The sequence below is a fragment of the Festucalex cinctus genome, chromosome 7 (assembly GCF_051991245.1).
Source record: "Festucalex cinctus isolate MCC-2025b chromosome 7, RoL_Fcin_1.0, whole genome shotgun sequence".
NCBI classification, from domain to species: domain Eukaryota; kingdom Metazoa; phylum Chordata; class Actinopteri; order Syngnathiformes; family Syngnathidae; genus Festucalex; species Festucalex cinctus.
The window spans coordinates 9823628-9845112 of NC_135417.1; the positions used below are offsets into that span (position 1 = coordinate 9823628).

Consider the following 21485-nt stretch of genomic DNA (forward strand, 5'->3'; position numbering starts at 1 on the left):
CACATATTTTTCTGTAATCTTCCCATCCACATAAACATATTTAGAGATGTGCAGTCTTGATTTTGGTCAATTAAATACATTTATTACATGGATATAAAACAGCAAAAGGCAACTTTTTACGGTGCATTTAAAAAAAAAAAAAAATGTGCTTCATTATTCAGGAACAAGAAAATGTAGCAGAAATGTGATCCAACCATGTGACCCAACACGAAAGACACCAAATCCAATCTAAACGAGGGCAGTTGGGAAATCTTCTGATGATATTGTTTTTTTTCCCCCTTTCACCACCTGTGATTTGCCCGATCCGCCCCCAAACCCCACTTCCACATTTCATAATATTCAAGTTGCTGTGTATAGAGTTTTTATGTGTACCTGTTTGCTGTGTTTTTTGTTTTGTTTTGTTTTTTCAAAATCCATACTGTGCTCCCCTTACAGGAGCCTAGTCTGGGTCTGTTTTTTTTTTCCTCCTCCCACTTCCTCATGTTTTTCTTTTCATTTGAGAAAACAGGGTGCTGTAAAAGGCAATAAAGCTATTCTGATTTAAAAAAAACAAAAAAAAAAACGCAATTGGCAAGTCCACTCTTCAATGCACGTGAACGAGTTAATGGTGGATAGTTTTGAAATGATTTCGCTTGGCGTCATTTATTTATATCACAAAAAGTATTGCATAGGGGTGTGTAGACTTTTTATATTCCTACTTGCGTTAAACTCTAAAGAAAACTGGTGCACCATCAAACTTATTGCACCCCCCCTTTCCTTTCAGTCCATATATTCCTACCTGGTTGGTCGTCTCAGAGTTCGCTAAACTTACAGAAGAAAAATCCGTCTCCAGCGAGACGTTCTCATCCTTCACCTTCAGGCTTCTGCTTCCTCTTTGGACACGTGACAGTCTTTGCCTTCCTCCTGAGAAGGGAAGAAGACCGGCTCACCGCTCCTCTCCTCCTCAGAGAGGGGGACGCCAGGTGTGATGACCGGAGAAGGTGAGATCCGGTCGGCATCTTCCGTCTCCTCCTCGTCATCGTCCTCGTCTTCCGTCGCCCGCCTGGCTTCCGTGACGGGTCCCACTTGGCCGGTGAACTGACTGAGCCAGCTGACGATGACCGTGCCCGCGTTGTGGACGTGCACGGCACCTGCACGGAACGTTCGCCAAGTCAAGCGGCTCGCAATAGGGAGTAAGACGGACAAAAAAAAAAAGAATGGCTTCCTACCGCAAGTGTCGATGGGAAAACGGTGAGTCGGCTCCTGCTCCTTGCCTGCACCATTTGGAGCCCCCTGGAGAGGAAACATTTTGAAATTGGGGAAAAAATATAATAATATTCCATCCATCCATCCATTTTCTTGACCGCTTATTCCGCTTATTCCTTCTTACTGCTGTAATGTACGTTGTGTGTTGTTCAATACAAAAACAAAAATGCATGCAATGAATGCTGGAATGAACAGAGAAAATCTACAAAAAAACTCCGACTAAAAGTTGAATTGCACATATTTGCCACAAGAGGGCAGCCAAATGCTTAAAGGGATACTTATTGAGCCATTTGCAGTTGTAAAAAGTTCATATTTTGTCTATAATTAATGTGGTAACTTCCTTATTTTTCAATTTACAATTTACAACAACACCTTTAAAAAGTATTTTTTCTACTTGCTGTCGACTGATGATGACATCACATGTGCTGAGGAAGTAACCAAACCCAGAAAAGAGGTGAGCCATGATTGGCCGTTACCTACTTCCTCAGCACAGGTGATGTCATCATCAGTCGACAGCAAGTAGAAAAATTACTTTTTAAACGTATTAATTATACATGAACAATAATGAAGTTATCAAATTCATTCTGGACAAAATATTAACTTTTCACTGCTGAAAATTGTTCAATGAGTCGAGTATCACTTCAAGCTCTGCAACTGACTTCAAAATACTTCTGTAAGCGCCAGATAAGCATCACAAATAAGCGCCAAAGAATTTCTCATATAGTCTGCAAAACCTTCGCAGACACACACGAGTCTTGCGCGCATCACTCACCTTGTTGCGTAACTTCATCACAGCTGAAAGACACAAATCACGCATTTATTATTAGCAGGCTTGCAGAAAAACTTCAATCTGCCAATCAAACACATTTCACAGATTTCGTTTTGCCATCATGCCTCGCTTCAAGCACGTTTCCTCTCTCGAGCGACAGATGCAGAGCAGGACCAGGAGGGCCAGGGTTACCACGACGACCATGGGGAAGACCACGGCCACCAGCCGAGCGCCTGGACTCGGAAACACGACATCTTCGGTGAATACGCTGCAAACTGCTGTATTATTAGCTTGTAAAAAAAAATAACTCACGTTCGATACGTTGTGAGCTGTTTCCAGGTTGAAGGTCACATCTGTTATGATATGGACATATTTCAGTTAGGATGTATAAAAACAAACAATCGCTTTGCTGGCTAGACATTTTGCTGCTCCGCAAAACTCTTCTGTAAATTGGCCGATTGGAAAATGAGGTGGCGAAATTAGCGATTAGCCACCTAGCGGTACTTACTCGGGAAATGAACACAATCTTTCAGAGTTACTGTTGTCTTCTGAAGATGAGGAGAAAGTGGTCTGTTCGTCTTCATTTTGTGCTGTGGTTGTTTTTGTTGTTGTCGTCGATGTTACTAAGGGAACAGAACGTAGTGCTTTATTAAATACAAACTAACTAACGTACAAAGTATGTTGTCATATAGTGGCCAGGTTGATACCGTACATTACCTCTACTTCAGTATCCTAATATTCTGCTTACCGGTACCATGTTTAGCCAAATGAGAGTTACAAAATAATCCAAACTCTTCACACAACCACAATTGTTACACGAATCGATCTACGACAGTGTTTTTTGTCACTTCACCTCTGCTAAAGGACGAATTTCTGATCTGCGTGATGAAGTCAACCATTGCACAATCAGCATCTATTTACCCGTTGTGGTTGCGACACAGTTTTTGCAGTTGTCGGTATACGCGACCACAGCGGTGCAGCGGAAGCCATCCTGGCATGTGCACTTGAGGTTCGACGTGCTGCTGCAGTTCTCCAGCACCCGCTGATTGAATTCTGACAACAAGAAGAAGAAATAAGATCAAGAACATTTGATGGGCTGCCAGCGCAGCAGGGCAACGATTAATTTAACTGCACTCACTGGCCTCAACATTAGGTACACTTCTGAGAGTGTTTCAGTAGTGTATGTAAACAAATCATTTTTTCTGTAGAGTGTGAGAAAATCTTTTTTCAATAGTGTGTACAAATGAATAATATAGTGTGCGAAAGAGTGGACGTGAGCTAATTTTTCGTAGGGCGTGAGTGACATTTTCAGTAGTGCGTGAGAGCATTTCAGTCGTGAATGCGAGGTAATTTTTCATTGTGTGTGAGCAAATAATTTTCAGAAGCAAGTATGAGAGCATTTCAGTTGTAAATGTAAGAGAATTTTCATAGCGTGAGCAAATATTTTTTCATGTTAGTGTGAGAGTGTTTCGGGTGTTTTGAACGAGAGAATCTTCATAGTGTGACAAATAATTTTCCGTGTGAGAATGTTTCAGTTGTTTATATAAAATCTTCATTGTGTGTGAGCAAATACCTTCAGTAGTGTGAGTGTTTCACTTGTGTGAGAGAATTTGTCACCCTGTGTGAGAAAATAATTTTCAAGTGGAGTGTGAGAGCGTTTCTGCTTTTTATATGAGAGAATTTTCCTAGTGGAGGCAAATAATTTTTCAGTGTGTGAGAGTGTTTCAGTAGTGTAGCAAATAATTCTAAGTAGAGGGTATGAGAGCATTTCAGTAGTGCATGTGCGAGAATTTTGTTGTATTGTGCAAGTGTATATAATTTTACAGTAGATTGTGCAAGGGCGTTTCAGTTGTCTGAGAATTTTTTCATAGTGTGAGCAAATCTTTCTGTAGCGTGTGTGAGAGTGTTTCAGTAGTGCATGTGAGAGCATATCAGTAGCATATGTAAACAATAGTCCAGTCACACGTTTTCAGTACCGTGTGAGAGTATTTCGTAATGCATGCGTGTGAAAACTTTTTCGGTAGCGTGAGAAAATAATTGTCAGTAGTGTGTGAGTGTTTCAGCCAAGTGGGTGAGAGCATTTCAGTTGTGTGTGTAAACAATTGTGCAACAATTTTTTTAGAGTTATGTGAGCATTTCGGTAGTGTATGAGAACATTTCAGTAGTGTGTGAGAGCACTTCAGTAGTGTGCGTGATCCTACTGAGGTGCCTTCAGTGAACGAAAATCAAAAGGAAGCATTTATTATTTAATGAATCAAGACAAAAGTAGTGAGATGACGCTTACGTTGTATGCCATTTGGTTCTACAGGTGTACCTAATGTTGTGACCAGCGAGATGCATGAACACCACCAACACTACCAGGCCTGCAGTCGCCGTAGCAACGATGGCAGCTGTCCTCACGGTTCCAATCGGCGGTGTAGCTCCCGGCGGGACACGACTCGCACCGGCCGCAAGACTTCTGGAACTGACCTGACGCGAGCAAACAAACACGTAAATAACACAACATGCGTGACGTGCCAACAGCTGCGACGGCGGCGTGCAGAGCATAACGTGACGCCGAGGCAGGATGTGGTCGCGGAGCCGAACCGGCCAAGCGCCGCTGCGTCACTCGCCAGCATCGACACAAACGCAGCCTGGTATGGCGTGGGAAAAGATGAAAGACGCGCCGGTGATACTTTCACACTCCTTTCCATCCACTTACTGATTCGTTTACAAATCAAGGTCGTGAGTCAAACATTGTGAAGAAAAGGCACAGAAATACAAGAAGGGCCTTTTTAATATTCTTGAGTCTACAGCGTCACCGGACTGTATGACGCATCTCATCCGACCTCTAGCGGTGACGAACTGTGATTTAGCGACAATAGAACCGCGGTTAAAATAATGACGGTCGACAATTACAGCTTTGGTTCAGCTTGAAATAATGGACGGAATGGCAATGATGAACAGGTGGCCCGGCATTGACAGACCAGCAAAATTTGTTCTTCAGATGTTTAGAGGTTGAGTTTGTAATCCGGGTTAAATGTAGCATTAGCATGTAGCATCTTGCTCTGTATATTGTTTTGCTGAGTCAAAAGAGACCTTCACCCGTTCATGTGTTACACTGGCTTTTGGATCCTATTTTGTTAGCCAAGAATAAACCCTTCCAGTTGACGTCACTGCTTAGCTCTCGCGGCGCCTCCCGGAGGGCAAACATCCCATAAGAAATGAATGTAGAGAGCTTGATTTTCGGCGAGTGTTTTCGTTAAAAGGTGGGAAATATGTCAAATGTCACAAAAAACGTCCCTTGTAGGACACTACATTACCGCGACTCATTGAGAACAACCGTTTGGAGAAGCTAGCTACAACAAAGGGGTTTGTTGGAAGCAAAGTGGAAGCAGAAGCTTAAGGTATGTTGTTTTTGCTTGAAACAGTACGTCGATCACTACTTTCATGGTATAAATTGCCATTCATTAAATCGTTTGTGTCCGGATATACTTGTCTTGCTGTATAGCAAAGTTTTCAAGCTATCTTAGCTTGCTAGCCGCTAACAAACAAATTGACGCCCTGCCCCCCACCGCAAGGGGCGCACTTAAACGTGACGTCACACTGGAAGGGTCTGTCCGTAAATACATGTTCATGTCAAGAACATAACACTTTCTATTTGTTTTTGCTAATAAATATATATATATTTTTTTTTAAGACTGGAGACTGTTTGGAGAATGTCTGCGATGTGACTTGCTAGCGCTAGCTAGTAGCATGACAGTGTCTCTTGCATAGCTAGCTAATACCACGTGTGTTTTATTATTTGTATTTTCTAATTTTACAATGACCCAAAGAGGGTAATTAATGGTCAGAGGCCATTGTTCAACTAAACAGCCCAAAAAAAAGAAACCAAGTCTTATTATTTGGAATGTCGTTAACTCGCCGTTGAGATGGTGAAAAATCCGACGCTTCGTAGCGAGGGCAGCATAACCCACCTCTGCAAATTTGTACACAAGGTGGAAGTCAATAAATAACCTACGGTAAGGCAAAAGCATGGTCAACTTTCTGGAAGTATTTTTATGAAAAAAGAATTTTAGCATACTAGTAGGACAACTACATTACGAGTGGGGTAAAACTACTAGTGAGTAGCATTTGGTGCTACAAGTACGGTCAATGTATCTTGCAACAACAGTAACAAAAAAAACCCAAAACATTTTACCACAAAAGTTGTTGTTTTTTTCTCTTCTCACCTGCAGGGCACATCTGGCACTCGATGCCATGCTGGATGGGCAAGTGCTTCCTCTCCGTCTGTTAATTTGCATTGATGAGCATCACTCAAAATACAGTATGTACCTTTACTAATATATACACCTTTACTATATATAAGAAGATCAAAAGATGAAAAACATGCATTTCAAAGACTGTGTAAACCCTTCCTTGAGACCAATTACTACTTTCCTAATAGCCAAGGCTTTGGCGCCATCTAGTGTCATCCTACATTGTTAGATAAAGGACACAAAATGCTAGTAGGTATTTAAAAAAATATATACCACCTTTTTTTTTTTTTTTTTTTAGGTGGAAGTAAACTTACCAGCGGGAAGGTGAGCAACATCTGTGCAGATGCCAAAAGCACACTCATGAAATATTGCACTTTCAGGCCCATCATCCTGTGAGGCGACATTATCAAAGGAATCAGCGAAAGTCATACAGAAATGTATTTTTCATCATTTTGTTTTACCTTCAACTGCGACACTCCTTCGATTCTCCGGAAGTTCTTTGCTTCGCGACTTGACTCTGTTACTTTTGATGGCGCCCGGCTCCGCCCACCGTCGGCGTCATCACTCTTTCCTCCGCAGCTGACGTCTCGTCCGCCCACGGCGCTCCGCCTGGCGGCTTCGCGCACAGGACGTCCACCTCGCCACTTACCGTACTTCAAAGCGAGATTGAGGTTTGATCAAAACGGAAACTCATCGTGTCGGCTTACAGTATAGGATGCACAACACGAAACTTTTGTTTTGTGAGGATTTCTCACACATGATTAATTACTTGCAGGCAGGGAATACGAAAGTAAAAAAAAAAAAAAATGTTTACAGTGAACCCATTTATTGATATTACAGAACCAAAATCCAGATTTATTTTTTTTGTCATCTCTTCCACGTGCTTATTAAAACAAAATTCTCAAAGCACATTGTAATAAGAATACAAAGAAAATAGATTGAAGATAAAATACACTATTGTAGTGTCTGTGAAAATGCATCTGCATTTAACTCATTCAAACCCCAAAACGTATAAATACGTTTTTAATACTTTGACCTTCCCTACCAAAAACGTATTTATACTTTTTTTTGTTTGTTTGTTTTTTTAATGCGAGAGCACACAGAAGGCTTTGATGCAGCTTCTGACCTGAAGAGGTCGCTTAAAGCAATGGTAGTTATTACCAAAAAAAGGCCAGCAGGTAGCAACAGAGTATAAGAGATCTGTTTTTGCCAGTGTTTTTAACAGGTTTGTGACTACTGATGAAACTTAGCTATATTCTAATGCTAATTGCTGCAAAATAGAAGGAGACAGAAATATACTTTTCTTTTCTTTTTACTGATGAAAGAAGAGACTTTCTTTTGGTAGGTTCCATGTTTTTATAGCAATAGAACACAATATTCTGTGGGCCGTGCAAAATCCAGTTGTTTCAGTGAAAATAGCTGAGTGAATGAGTTAAGGGGCGGGGCCTGCCAAGGTGAGTCTATGTTGTCGTTTTACACCAAGGGCCGGGAAGCAGACAAACTAAATCAAGTTAAATAAAAAATAAAAATAAAAAATAAAAAACTGTTATTCAACTGATCATTCAATAAGCAAGTGAGCCAATAATCACACTTGGCATGTTGCTGACATACGTTTTTTTTTTTATTCTCTTCCTCTTTTGTTTGACATACAGAACATCTCGCGGCTGTGCAAGGATGCTAACATGATGTTTCAGGCGTTTACATGTACACTATTGACTTACAGTAACACACTGAAATAAAACAATTTAAAAAAAAAAAGCTTTTCAAGGAATCACACCAGTGGTTTCATTTTTGTTCTTATTGTGAATTAAAACCGTTCTCATTTGGATGTTTACATTCTAGTAGCTGAGCTATTTCAAAATGGCTGACGCATACTTGCATGTCGTCGCTATTGGGTGGAATCCTTGAATCTGACACCAATATTTATCAATAAAAAAATAAAAAAAAGGCATATTTAAAGTTATTCTGTACGTTTATGTCACATTTTAGATTGGTTACTAATTTGTGAAAATGACAGACCCACATGGCGATTGTGCAATAGCATCAATTTGCAAAAACAAAAATAAGAATTTGGACAAATGTTTCCACCAAACAGTGACAGTAAGGGAAAAAGGTCCTCAAAGTTAACGCAACATTTTTTTTTTTAAATATCATTGATGGCTTCTAATGACAACGGTGTCTCCTGATGCTGCCATTACTTTAATGTTTGCACCATGATACATTATTGTTCAGCATTTAATGCACATTAAAATAATTCCAAGACATGAAACAAGCGCAACGGGGAAACCGTTCCTTACTATTGATATAAATATTGACAGTTCAAAGAGGAACTTGGCTGCTTGTGCTTCCCTCTTCATTTGCCTCAGTAGATAGACGTCTTTTTAAAGTATCTTCAATGAAAACATTCACTATTCAGCCGTGAGGCCCCTGCACACTGGCACATGCATAACATAGAAATGGAAGGGAAATGATCTCATCTTCCTTCCTGCTTTCATATTCAGTCAAACGGTACCATGCATTATTGGAATACAAACCTCAATTGTGTCCTCCTCTTATCGCCAATGTTATAATTTCACCGCCTTCAGCCAGCACGCTAATAAGAGTGTTTTCGATCGATGGCTTCGCAGAGCAAATATAGTTTTCTATTTACAGCGTTTCTCAATTAACAGCTGTACAAGCGATAGTGTTGATTACTTCGTACACTTGGCGACGTTATTATTTCATTGCTTTGCTCGTTCCTTTCTATGTGCAAACTCAAAGTTGACTAAACTTTATTTACATCAAGCACGTCGGTGGGAAAGGAAAAAAACTCGGGCAGCTCAATTTGCTGACTTTTTTCTTTTCTTTTTTTTTTCCATTTACTTTGGCACTCGGCGGCTCGTTCCTTCCAGATCGGAAACTTGGCATTCCAGATAAAAAGTTATTCATAAATGTGTTCAATCTTCACGTCATCTGAGACACACAATACAGTGGCGCCTTGACTTACAAGTTGAATTCCACCTGAGAACGCTCAAATCACACTCATCTCAAATAGATTTTTTCCCCATTGAAATGAATGGAAATGACATTGGTCTGTTCCAGATAGCTAGCCTGCTAGCTAGCTAACTAGCTAGCTAGTAGTACGTTCGTGTTGTGCCTTTGGTGTGGCCTAGAGTGCCTAGCTAACACTCTCGCTAGCTAGCTAACGCTCTCGCTAGCTAGCTACAAGGCACTCTAGGCCACACCAAAGGCACACATTAACATACTACTGTGCAGTTGGCTTAATTACACTTGATATACTTATTATGTTCTTATATTTGTAATTTACAGTACATTGTTGTTGCTTTTTTAAATTTAAAACCGAACAAAATTGTTGTGTTTTTTTTTGGGGGGGGGGGGGAGATCTGTAACAGACTAGTTGGCTCGCTAGCTAGCTAGCACTCTAGCTGCATCCAAATGTCCACATTTCCCCACTTAAGGCTCATTCACTTTAAACAGTCCCAACTCCCGCAATATATATAGTTGCGTCGTTCTGTTGTCATTCGGACAGCTAGCTAGCTACTTGCTCGCCATCGCATTTCATGTGACCAACGTTTCGCATTACTTACACCATTTTGTTTTCCTGCTCGCTATGCATTGTGGTCTATATTAACCTGTTGAGTGACCATTGATACGCACTACTTTTCCAAGTGCATTGTGGGTAATTTTTGAGTGCGCCACATTTTTTCTGTCTGGTCATTCGGAAAACTTTGTAAGTCACGGTACCACTGAATTACGCTTCCCATTGTGTTATCAAAACAAAAACAAAAAAAACAAAAAAACGTCAACAGTTCTCTCTCGCATGCAGACGCTTGCAGTGGCTGCTGTAGTTGCAGTTGTCAGTTAAAGTGCACTGGGAATATTGCATGTAACGAGCTCACTTGACTTGACTATAGTAGCGTCATCAGCAACCACTAAATCTTTTGTCACGGTGACAAAAAATGGAGTTGTGGCTCGTTATCAGCGAGCTCCACGCCGCTGGCGGTTCAAGTTTTCATCATGAAAGCACATTTAATAATTTCCACAATTCGCAATGCAGCTTCGCTCAGCTTTGCAAGCCTGATAACGTTTTTTTTTTCTGAGGCAGAACCAAAGCAAAGCTTCCACTCCGCAGCTGTAAGGCAGTAAAAACGCTGATTCGTGACATCGGAGCAGAAGTGGGAAAAAGTGCCCGTCATCCACACACTTGGTGTGGACATTAAGACGAATAATTTTACTCGACATTATTTGCTCGTTGCTATATTAGGACGAACATGTTTCTTACTGACTATTTGTGTTGTTGCTTTGCCCAAAAAAAAAAGAAAAAATCACCAATGCGTGATGACTGCGTCTTACAAGACATAATGCAATGTCCACTTCTCTTGTGTGCGATTGAGGTACACTAATGTTGTGTCGCTATTCCACATGGGAAAAGAAAAAACTCGGGAAAATTTAGTAGGAAATTGTACAAAAAAAGTGAAGCACTATTTCCGATTTTGTGGGGATTTATGCATCTATTAAGCCACTATGAACCCCCCTCCCCCCCTTTCTAAACACAAATGTAACTTTTAAAATCTAAAATATAGAATAAATAGTGAGCTGCTGATTATAGACCGCTCATAAATCGCTCCTCATCCCAGCAGTATGAGGACGATGAGTTTTTTTCTTGTTAATCCTAAAATGGCTTATCTAAACAAATTACAAATGTCCAACATGGTCAAACCAAACCGCAAAGTAGCGAGGGATCACTGTACTACTTTTATCCCAACAAAGGTTTGAATTGTCCACAAAAACATTTTGCCATAACAGCTACATTTTGCCCAAACATATTCATACATTTTAACTAACAAAGACATTTTCACCAAAAATTGTGATTTAGCCCAAAGTAACTTAAAAGACTCTATCAATCCCCTTGAATATATATTGCCCCAACAATAACTACATATATTTTGTCTCCAAAACCACATTATATAAATTTAACAAAAGCACAATATTTAAGCTAAAAGAAATGCCTTTTTACCCCCCCCCCCCAACCACAAAAAAAGCTACATTTTGTGCTCTAAAATATTACATTTTGTTTGAATGCTCCATAAACATCATATGCTATCATTAAATGTTCCCCCTTTCATATGTTACCACAAAACCACCAATTTTCTTGAAGCACCAGAATTTAAATGTAAGTGGAAGTCAACCTTAAACATTTGTTGACAATAATATGTTACATGTGACCTCACTAGTCTAAACATGACATTCTGATTAATATTACATTTGTGGAATATGAGTTATGAAGCCGTTTTTCTCCATCTCAGTGGGTGGCCATTTTGTCACTTGCTGTCGACGGAAGATGACATCACAGTTGCTAAGCCAACGACCAATCACAGCCCTCCTGTTTTCTGAAGCTGCACTGTGATTGGTGGTTACCTGAGACCTGCGCGACATTGATGTCATCTTCAGTCGACAGCAAGCGGCAAAATGGCCGCCCCCTGAGATGGAGAAAAACTGGAAGCTGGATTTGGATGCTTAACTCATATTCCACTAACATAATATTTATTTACCAGAATACCATATTTAGACTAGCGGGGCTGCATAGACCATATTAAAAAAATGGGGTTGAATTAAACAGTTTTTGTTCTTATCAGTCCTCCACTAATTAGAATGCTTCACGTTTTGTACCAAATCCCACTAAAAGTTCACGTTAACAGGCTACTTGACAAGCTGGTGTAAGATGGCTACGTGAACGATACACATATTGACTGCCGTGATGTGGTTGATAATGACGACGGTGCGGTACTGTTTTGCAGATCACATGACCGCAGTGGCCAGGTGTCAGGACCTCCCGGCGCTGGACGAGGACGGGGGAGAGGCCGAGCTCCTGTCGCTCTCTCGCTGGTCGCTGTCGTCGGACGACGCCTGCGCTGCCGCGTTACTGCGAGAGACGGAAAAAGTTTGTTGTCAAAAGCTTTTTTTTTTTTTTTTTTTTTTTTACTTCCCAGCAGCGGGCAGTCGCGAGCGTACGCATACTTGTCGCCGCTTTGCGTGATGAGTCTCCGGCAGGTCTCCATCTGGACGTCCAGGCCTCTCTTCATGGAGCACATCTCCATGTACTCGTGCAGGTGGCGGTTCATGTCGCTCTTCGCCGTCGCCAACTCCAGCTGGGGGGGGGAGTTGGATTTTCAGTTATCCTTTCATACGCTGACATTATTCGGAAGTCGTTTCGAGAAAAAGAGCAGGACATTCCATAGGAAAAACAAAAACTTCCAAGATACAAGCCATCACTTGGATGTTTTTGTTACAATTAGCAAGCAAAATTGGAGTGAGCAATTCTTCAAAACGTTTAATTAAAGAGAATCCCAGTTAAGCAAAGTCCACTTGCTTGATGCTAACAAGAAATGCATAACGCCATAGATGGGCTAACGAAACTAGCAACAATTTCGTAGTAGCTACAGTATTACCCTCAAAGCAACTTACATTAGAACACCAAGTTTATGCTCCGCAAAAACAACAACAACGAATATTAATGCAGTTTACAGCGTTTTCTTTGTGTATTTATTACTGTATAAAAGTATTACACTGCCCCTTAGTGGCCAAGGATTGCACACCAGAATGTGCAGCACAACAGGGAACATTATGATGTCACGATGCACAGTTGAATTCTTTACATTCTTTTTAATTAGGTTATCGCTGTATTTTTTTTAACACTAATGGAAATGATAAGGAAAAGTCGTACCTCAATCTGGTCAATGGTTTCCTGGTATTCCTTCTCTCGGGACTTGAACAAGCACTCGGTGTCGTTAATCACTTTTTCCAGACAGTCGTCCTGGTGGAAGAGGAAAAAAAATTAGGGAAATTTTGAAAGGAAAAAAAAAAATAAGACAAATGGGCCTAGTCATTGACAGAGGGGGAAAAAAAAAAAAAAAAAGGTAAAATGTGTATTTCAAGTATGCAAATAAAATAATTCATGCTTATATTAATTGTAGTATCTATAATTAATTTATTTTGAATTAGGTAAGAAATAAAAAAATGTAAAAAATTCCATTCATTTATTTTTGTGTTTAATGTAAAATATTTTATTCTAAAAAAATATGTTTTCATTTATTTCTGCGTTTAATGTAAAATAGTTTACTATACAAAAATATTTTTTCCATTCATTTATTTTTGTGTTTAATGTAAAATAGTTTGCTATAAAAAAAAATCCATTAATTTATTTTTGTGTTTAAAACTCATTCACTGCCAGTCATTATAGAAAATTTTTACATTTCCAATACTCACGTGATATTACATTCAATAATTATATATAAACCGAATCTACCAAATAACAGAATAGACTCCCTACTTTTTGTCCCGTCCCGTTCTTTTATAATTGACAGCAGAAAAATGTAGGTTTGCCAAAATACAGCCATTTCTCCCATGGACTCTGAAACTGTGTTTATTTCCTATAAAATGGGGCAATGATGTCATCTACCGGTGGTTGGGCATCAGTAAAGTTGTTTCCAAGTTTGATATTTACAGTGGAGCATGCTCAGATTCGCCCCCATTTAGCACCGCTCTAAAAAATACAATTGACAAGTATACTTGTCAAAGGCAGTGAATGAGTTAATGTAAAATAGTTTACTATAAAAAATATTTTTTCCATTCATGTATTTCTGTGTTTAATTTAAAATAGTTTACCAGAAAAAAATATTTTCTGCATTCATTTATTTCTGTGTTTAATGTAAAATAGTTTACTATAATAATAAAATAATAATTCATGCTTGTTTAAATTTTTTTTATTATTTATAATTCCATCCATGAGCTATAACCAAAACACATTCTGCTTATTGTTCCAATTGTCTTTCTTCACATTCAACCATTATTTTTCTGCGTACTTTTTAGAACAAAAGCGTTTACTAAAGGCGTAGCCTACCTCTCCAGGCAGGTGGGCGGGGTCAGGAGGCAGAGTGCATCCTGGGAAATCCTCCCACAGCAGCAGCGTCTCCTCCGTCTCCTCCCAGGCCAAACTGTCGCAGTCGTCCTCAAACTCGCACTCGCGCCTGCAAGGTGATCATTTTGGTGAGAGGTGGAAATTTCCGAGGGGTCTCCTGCACGCGTGCGATCGCTCACAGGTGGTTCAGCATCCTTTGCATCTCCTCGTTGATCTGATTGGCCGACGAGTTGCCGTGCTGCTGCTGCTGCTGTTGTTGCTGCTGCTGCTCGTCCTCTTTGACCACGTCGCATTCGGACGTGCTGACAGGTTCGTCGCCTTCGCTGCCGTTGACGGAAACGGGCGTCTGTTTGCGGCGCAGGCTTAACGGAGGCTGGTTGTTTGTAACCTGCGCACGTTTGTACAAAAAGTACAGTTGACGCGTCGCTACCGCCGGCTGAACATGAAAAGCAATCTAGAACACGTGAAGAAGCATCCCACCTGGTACATCTGGATGACGTCTTCGCAGTTCCTCTGCTGGGCCACGTCACAGAGGCGAGCCGTGATGTCGATCCTGCGGCAGATGTCCATGTCCACTTTCATGGCTTTCTCCTGGATCTTCGTGTCCAGATCGGACAGATTCTGCATGACCAACCGTCAACAGGAAGGAATATTGGAAAAAAACAACAAAAACATTAGTAGTACCAGATGCGATTGGCTGGCGACCAGCTCAGTCGGGATAGGCTCCAGCACCACCCGCGACCCTTCTGAGAAGTAAGCGGTCAAGAAAATGGATGGATGGATGGATTGATAGTAGTACCAGTAGAGGACTTAAATATTATATAAAATATTAAGCACCATTTTATCGGGCCATTGCTTAAAATTGCTTAAATTTAAATGTGGCGGTCAAAAATGCCATATTTTCCCTTTAAATATAATATTTCAGCTAGGAAAAAAATGCTACATTTGATTTTAGATCCCCAAACATTAAATTTTACCAGAAATAAACAAAAAGCTTTAACACTATAAATCCACCACATTTAGCACAAGAATTGTTGGCTCCCAAAAATGGGAATATTTGCCATCAAAAAAAAGACCCCGACTTTATTAGAACATGAAAATATGTGAGCCCCCAAAATGTTATATTTAGCTTTAAAAAAAAAATTTAAATTCAATTACTAACCTAAATTTGGATTTTTTTTTCCCAACCTGAACAATTTGTTTTCATGTTAAATAATTTTAAATTATAGTTACATGCAATAAATAAGATTCTGAGCTTTTTTTTTTTTTTAAAGTATTTAATTTCCAATCAAAATTAAAACGTCAGATGTAAGATTTGGTCTTTTGGCCTTTGTGATAAAAAGCCAAACATTTGCGAGAGATGGTGTGCGACGGTGCGCTCACGTTGCTCATGAGGCCTTTGAAGAGGACCAGCTCGGCCTTCAGTTGCTGAACTCGAAGGGCCAGCTCATCCTGGCAGCCTTCGCTCTCCTGCAGGTCCTGCACACGCACGCACGCACGCACACAAACAGGAAGCATCATAACAGTGAACACAGACAGACGGACGGACGGACGGACGACCTCCCTGCACACAATTACGCAAGAGGAGGTCGTGGGCACAATCGAAAAGCTTTCAGCGCCAGTGAAGCACATGAAAACGTCGTAAACAGTAAACGCATCATCGACCACGAGGAGCTCGGCGCTCGTCTGATGGCGAGCTAATCGTCTTTTAACGGCGCCCCCTGTTGACTCACTTGTGCGTGGGTGCGTGCTGTTGAAGAGCCCAGGTGAACGTTCCCGTCAATGAGACATGCGCAGGCTAATAATGGTTTGTTTAAATGTTTTGTTTTGTTTTAACTTGATTTTAGTTTTTTGACTTAACTATTAACTATAATTATCTATTTTTTTTTTTTTTTTTATTACATTAGCCAGTCCTCAAAAATAGTGTAATTGCACAGCCACTACAGTAGGTGGCAGTGGCACTCTCATTGTCAGAGAGCGCAAAAGGAGCATTAGCATTAGCTAAATATTATCTATTTAAAAAAAAAAAAAAAAGTTCCTGGTGATTTTCCGTGTTCAACACAGTTTGATGCTGGTGGGGTTGAGATGGCCCTGAAACCTGAATAATAATAATAATAATAATAATAATAATGTGATTGGCTGGCAACCAGTTCAGGGTATACCCCGCCTATTGCCCGAAGCCAGCTGGGATAGGCTCCAGCACCCCCTGCGACTCTTGTGAGAAGCAAATGGTTAAGAAAATGGATGGATGGATAATAATAATAATAATAATAATAATAAATGGTATTTGTAATGCACTTTACGTTTCAATACCTCTTGTAAGTCAGCAATCTTCTGTTGCAGGTCTGTCCTCATCGTGTATTCTTCTTCCCATCTACAAGTCAAACAGGTACACGAGGTCAAGTAAGGCAACTCAATTCAATTTTATTTTTGGGCCAAACAAAAAAAAAAAATGATATCATCTATAACCATGTTCCAGTGTTATATTGCAGTTCATAATCAACAGTGAAGCAATCTCACAGTCACGCAACATCTACTGTCGAGACCACATTTTTTTTTTTATCACTCAGATTTTAGATTCCGAAGTGTGACGTCAGCATTTTTCCACACTCTGATTGGTTGATCAGCGCTAACTAGTCTTGCGAAAGGCAGTTAAAACGATGACTTTTTGATACATTTCACAGTTGTTGGCATTGAGTCACCAGGCCGACACATCAGCAAAAAAAATTGAAAATTCTCCAAAAATGTCTTAAATATTAAGATTAACCATGGCTCATAAATTTGATAAGAGTGCAGCGCCATGATGCAGGAAATTCCTCCCATAAATCTGAACTTTCAATACGTTTAAAAGCCCAAATCGGTCCCGCCTGCTGTGTGCGAATGGCTCTCGCCTCTCCGGACTGCCGCATCATCTCATTACCAATTTTCAAACGCTGCGACACGCCAACATCTCGTCTAACCCTCCTGCATCTCAAACAGGCCAAAAAAGCAGGAGACGTACGCTCGGCGAATGCGGAGAGGAGGAGCGTGCAACCTTTAGCGAGGCGGGACGCCCCCCCCCCCCCCCCCCCCCCCCCCCCCGCCCACCTTCCAGCAGTGCATGCTGCATTGCAGATATGGCGAGGAGTGAGGAGGAGGTGAGAGGGAGGCCAGACGGGGGGGAAGAGGGTGGTTACAAGGGTTTTTGTATGAAAACGTGACGAAAGCAAAAGAGTTTTTGTACGAAAACGTGACTGAGCTATTATAGAAGTAAAGTAAAAAATAATATTTGGTTGACAAAATGTCACTTTCTGGCATGAAGGTGAGTCATAACTAAAGGAGACCGACACCAACCCTCACTTCGGGTGGTGGTGGGGTGAATCGGCACGTGAAGGTTATTTGACACTGGCCATGTATGAGGTCATTCACCCTATTAGGGACTTTCATTACATTTAATACTCGGCCTACTTCATTGTACTGAACAGGAAAAATTTCTCCCAACTGCTGTGTGACACAAATGGAAGCGTCTTGCATTCACTTGTAAAAAAATAAAAAGTAAATATCCTGTTTTTGGGAAGCTTTGTTTTTTTTTTTTGGAGTAATTTTCTTTTCATTTTTCTGTTTTTCTGAATATTTTTTATGACAGAAAAAAATATTCAGTAAAACAGAAAAAAATATTAGAAAAAAAACTGAAAAAAATTACTAGAAATTTTCCCTCCTGTTTTTCTGAATAATTTTTTCCCTGTTTTTCTGAATATTTTTTATGACAAAAAATATTAAATAAAACAGAAACAAATATTAAAAAAAAAACTAGAAAAAATACTTTACAAAACAAAAAAAACAAAAAAATCAAAAAATTAGTCAGAAAAACATTTTTTTTAAGTGAATGCAATACGTTTCCATAGACACAGAAGTATGAAATCAAAAAAGTAAACAAATCAACAATCAAATGAAAGTAAACAAAAACTTAGCTGACAAATAGTTTTTTCATCTGATAAATACATCTAATCAAAACTAATTATAAACTAACCAATTTATCATCTCGCAATATACATTAATAATTATGCTCATTCTAAAATGAAACTGCACAATAAAAAGCAGGATTACAGATGATTTAACAATGAATTACCCTTTATGCTTCCTGTTTTCACTCTTCTTCTTTCAGATGATACGTCGTAAAACAATAGTGTGATGCCACCTAGCAGCCGACGGTGGGATTACACCCAAAACAACTTTTTTTTTTTTTTTTTTTTTTTTTTAAATACGTGAAATAGAGCAACCACAAACTCGCAACGGAGGGGGTTGTTACTGTAATTCTACTAGAATTACCTTCAACTGGATATCACAGATTAAAAAAAAAAAAACAGCTTTATGGCGAGCATATTGAGCATTTATTCAATTGCTAGCAAACAAATGCTCATGTGACTTTGACGTCCAGATTCAAGTGAAGTCCCTGTACTAGTACGCTCGTTATCCTCACTGAAAGAACAACTTAGGACAACAACTAATGAGGCAAAACTGTGCACTAGTTGACAGCTGCGTGCTACTGCTAGTGCTGGGCGACATAAACATCAAGCACTTCATTAGTAGCGCTAGCATGCAGGTGGCAGTTTTGCCTGACGAATACGTCGTCGTCGTCGTCCACGGGATGCTCTGATGTGAACATCTGACAATGGAAAAACGCGACTGACCTTCATTCTTCTGTATATTTAGAAGCGGACTTGTTGATGCGGTGTGTATATTCCTAGCAACCGCACCTGCCTCAGTGTGAAGTATCAGACTGGGCGGGATTAATGCTGACTCAGCGAGAGACAGCTGAGCTGCAGCTGCTTGAAAACCGCCGGAAAACAAAACAAAACAGCTCGTTAGTGTGATGCAGTTGTACCTCGACTTACTTCGGCAAATTTATTTTCAAAGACACTTCGAAAAAGTGAACACCAAGAAGAAGAAGCGGATGACGACCGTTGAATTTTATCTCCAAATCATTGAAAACATGAGCAAGGTGTGCGAATGGTCGCCGTGACGAAGCAGTATGAATGAAGCACTTCTGCTATCCCACACAAATGATGAAAAATTTTGGAACGGGCGGCAAAAAGTCTTTTGCAACAAAACAACAAATGCGTATCAACCAGAAAAAAAATCTGTCCATTAATAGTTATAATTGTATACAGTAACCTACAATAATAAACAGATTAACAGTATTTCCATTCATTTCAATGGGGAAAGTTGATTTACAACAAATGATTTCAGTTTATTCACATTTATTATGCGATTATTTTTCCATGTCCTGCTCCCAGGTATTAAAATATTAAAAATGATTAATCGAGAGCTAATTGATGTCAAATTAATCGATAATTATTTTTGATACCCAATGAATCGTTCAGACACCTTAATTCTAAAGTCCTCCATTAAAGCAGACTGGTTGTGTTTGTTTGTTTTTTTCAAAATAAAACATTTGCAACTTCTACTACTTTGGGAATGTTTTTGCCGTAACGGAATCATAATTCATTTACATTTGTGCATTTACTGCACTGCAAATTTGAAATATCTTACTGTTTTTCCGTGAATTGACAAAGTAACTGACAAACTTTAGCCCCGCCTACTGCCCAAAGCCAGCTGAGATAGGCTCCAGCACCCTCCACGACCCTTGTGAGGAATAAGCGGTCAAGAAAATGGATGAATGGCAAAATGTATTATTAAAATAATCGTTAGTAGTTTTAAAATATAGTTTATACGCCAGGTTTATTGTTTATCTTTCCAAAATGCAACCTTTGCTACTTTTCCATTCCACTACATTGTGATGTCAATTTAAATTCGATTAATTGTTCAGCCCCAGTTACGAGCACAGTAACGGAACGATGAAACTTGTAAGTCAAGGTGCCGGTATCATTAAATGTACCTGCGTTTGTACTCGTCCCTCTCCCGCTTGACTTTCGCCAGGACGTTGTAGAGCGCTCTGATCTCGGGGGTGATGGTGTCGATCTGGACCCCGACTCCGTCCGGGTGCATCCAGGAGACCCCCGGGCTGGGCAGACGCTCCGAGCCGTACCTGCGAGTGGGGTTGTAGGACCAGATGGTGCCCGGCAGGAAGCGAGGAGCCGGCGTGGTCGCCGAGCGTCCAGAACCGGTTCTGGACACGGGGGAGTCTGCGGACGGGGACGCCTGGCTGACGGTGATGGCGGGGTTACAGGAGGTGTCGGTCCGGGTGGGAGCGGCGCTCTCGGGAGCGATGCAGGACAAACTGGTGGGCCTCCTGGCTGAGTTGTTGGTGTTGTGGAAGGGGAGCGAGCCGGGTGTGAGCGGGATGGCCCCCACGAAACCCGTCTGCACGCCCGCCTCTTGCGTGTGCGGCCTACAGCCGCCGTTGGCCTCCAGCGCTTGCTGCAGCTGCTTCTCCAGAACCTTATTCCTGCGCTCCAGCTCGTGCACCTTCGCCAGGAAGCACCTGAATCTCAGGTTGAGTGTTTTCAGCACGCTGATGTTGGAGCCCAGGTCGTTGCGCAGGGCCATGGCGGCGGGAGGATGGTGCACCGTGGGGGGGTGGTGGTGCTGATGCTGATAGTGGTGGAGGTAAGGCGAGCTCTGGGAGGGGAACTCAGGCCCCGGATGTTCGGGCCCGGGCAGGTCACCCAGCAGGAGAGAAGTGCCGAACACGGCGTCCGGGAGGAGGCCCGAGGGGGATTCTGGGTGTCCGGGGGCCTGGCTCGGCTGCGGATGTTGTTGGAGATGCGCCGTGGCCCCCAACAATGGATTCATGCTATGGTACGGGAAACTAAAACGCTGCAGATCTGGCATGAACACGGGCGGGATTTGTCTCTCTTCAAGCAGAATAATGTGAATAAAAAACACCGGAAAAAATAAATAAATAACCAAACGGTTTGAGATGCGCAGTGTTTACCTTCTTATATAACCGACTCGGAATTAGATTAGAAGAAGGTCTTAACGTCGACTGCTGCTACTGGTGGGTCAACTCGGTGACACACGGGCCAAAAATAACAAAGCAAAAATGTTCACCGAATGACTGACACGCAACACGGCTACACGGTGGAGGATTTATCCCCCCCCCAAAAAAGGAGAATAAAAGCAGAAGGATGAAGGAGAAATCTGATGCGAGCGAGTCCCTCCGAGTTGTGGCAACAAAATGTGACCGCAGGACAAGTGCAGCTGCTACAAGCTTTACCGTAATGACGACAACACGCGAGCAGGAGATCCGTGAAAGTTTATCCTTTGGTCACCAGATTGCGCCACTGGGAATGAAAATGAAATATAAATTAGTATTTAATCAGTAAGTGTGCGAAAGTGCTGAAGAAATGTCGCCGAGCTGAAATGACAAAGA

At 41.0% G+C, this 21485-nt stretch overlaps 2 protein-coding genes across 4 annotated transcripts; both read right to left on the bottom strand.

The window, feature by feature from the left end:
- Nucleotides 1-60: 60 nt before the first annotated feature.
- LOC144021850 (uncharacterized) lies at nt 61-7705 on the bottom strand. 3 transcript variants are annotated; one of them, XM_077526043.1, is made up of 11 exons: nt 6714-7705; nt 6567-6642; nt 6226-6283; nt 4373-4483; nt 2936-3067; nt 2523-2637; nt 2327-2367; nt 2140-2247; nt 2018-2040; nt 1209-1272; nt 61-1130 (listed from the first exon to the last, which is right to left on the bottom strand). In XM_077526043.1, the coding sequence occupies exons 2-11, from the start codon at nt 6639-6641 to the stop codon at nt 856-858; spliced, it is 1002 nt and encodes a 333-aa protein (XP_077382169.1). In that variant the 5' UTR covers nt 6642; nt 6714-7705; the 3' UTR covers nt 61-855. The 3 variants fall into 3 exon arrangements, with proteins under 3 accessions (XP_077382169.1, XP_077382168.1, XP_077382170.1); XM_077526042.1 differs by lacking the exon at nt 6714-7705 and having other exon boundaries at nt 6567-6701; XM_077526044.1 differs by lacking the exon at nt 6714-7705 and having other exon boundaries at nt 4373-5972; nt 6567-6643.
- Nucleotides 7706-7849: 144 nt separating this feature from the next.
- LOC144021847 (non-homologous end joining factor IFFO1-like) lies at nt 7850-21466 on the bottom strand. Its single transcript, XM_077526037.1, has 9 exons — nt 20049-21466; nt 16484-16544; nt 15554-15649; nt 14651-14791; nt 14350-14558; nt 14153-14279; nt 12977-13066; nt 12271-12401; nt 7850-12175 (listed from the first exon to the last, which is right to left on the bottom strand). The coding sequence occupies exons 1-9, from the start codon at nt 20942-20944 to the stop codon at nt 12076-12078; spliced, it is 1851 nt and encodes a 616-aa protein (XP_077382163.1). The 5' UTR covers nt 20945-21466; the 3' UTR covers nt 7850-12075.
- Nucleotides 21467-21485: the final 19 nt, after the last annotated feature.

Excerpts from the sequence above, each read along its gene's own strand:
- LOC144021850 (XM_077526042.1), bottom strand. The coding sequence starts at position 6,656 with ATGTCGCCTCACAGGATGATGGGCCTGAAAGTGCAATATTTCATGAGT. Across the intron at positions 2,248-2,326 it reads CAGCTCACAACGTATCGAAC|GCGCTCGGCTGGTGGCCGTG; the intron begins GTGAGTTATTTT and ends TTCCGAGTCCAG. Across the intron at positions 1,131-1,208 it reads TTTTCCCATCGACACTTGCG|GTGCCGTGCACGTCCACAAC; the intron begins GTAGGAAGCCAT and ends CGTTCCGTGCAG.
- LOC144021847 (XM_077526037.1), bottom strand. The coding sequence starts at position 20,944 with ATGCCAGATCTGCAGCGTTTTAGTTTCCCGTACCATAGCATGAATCCA. Across the intron at positions 16,545-20,048 it reads AGGGACGAGTACAAACGCAG|ATGGGAAGAAGAATACACGA; the intron begins GTACATTTAATG and ends TTTGACTTGTAG. Across the intron at positions 14,792-15,553 it reads TCAAAGGCCTCATGAGCAAC|AATCTGTCCGATCTGGACAC; the intron begins GTGAGCGCACCG and ends TTGGTCATGCAG.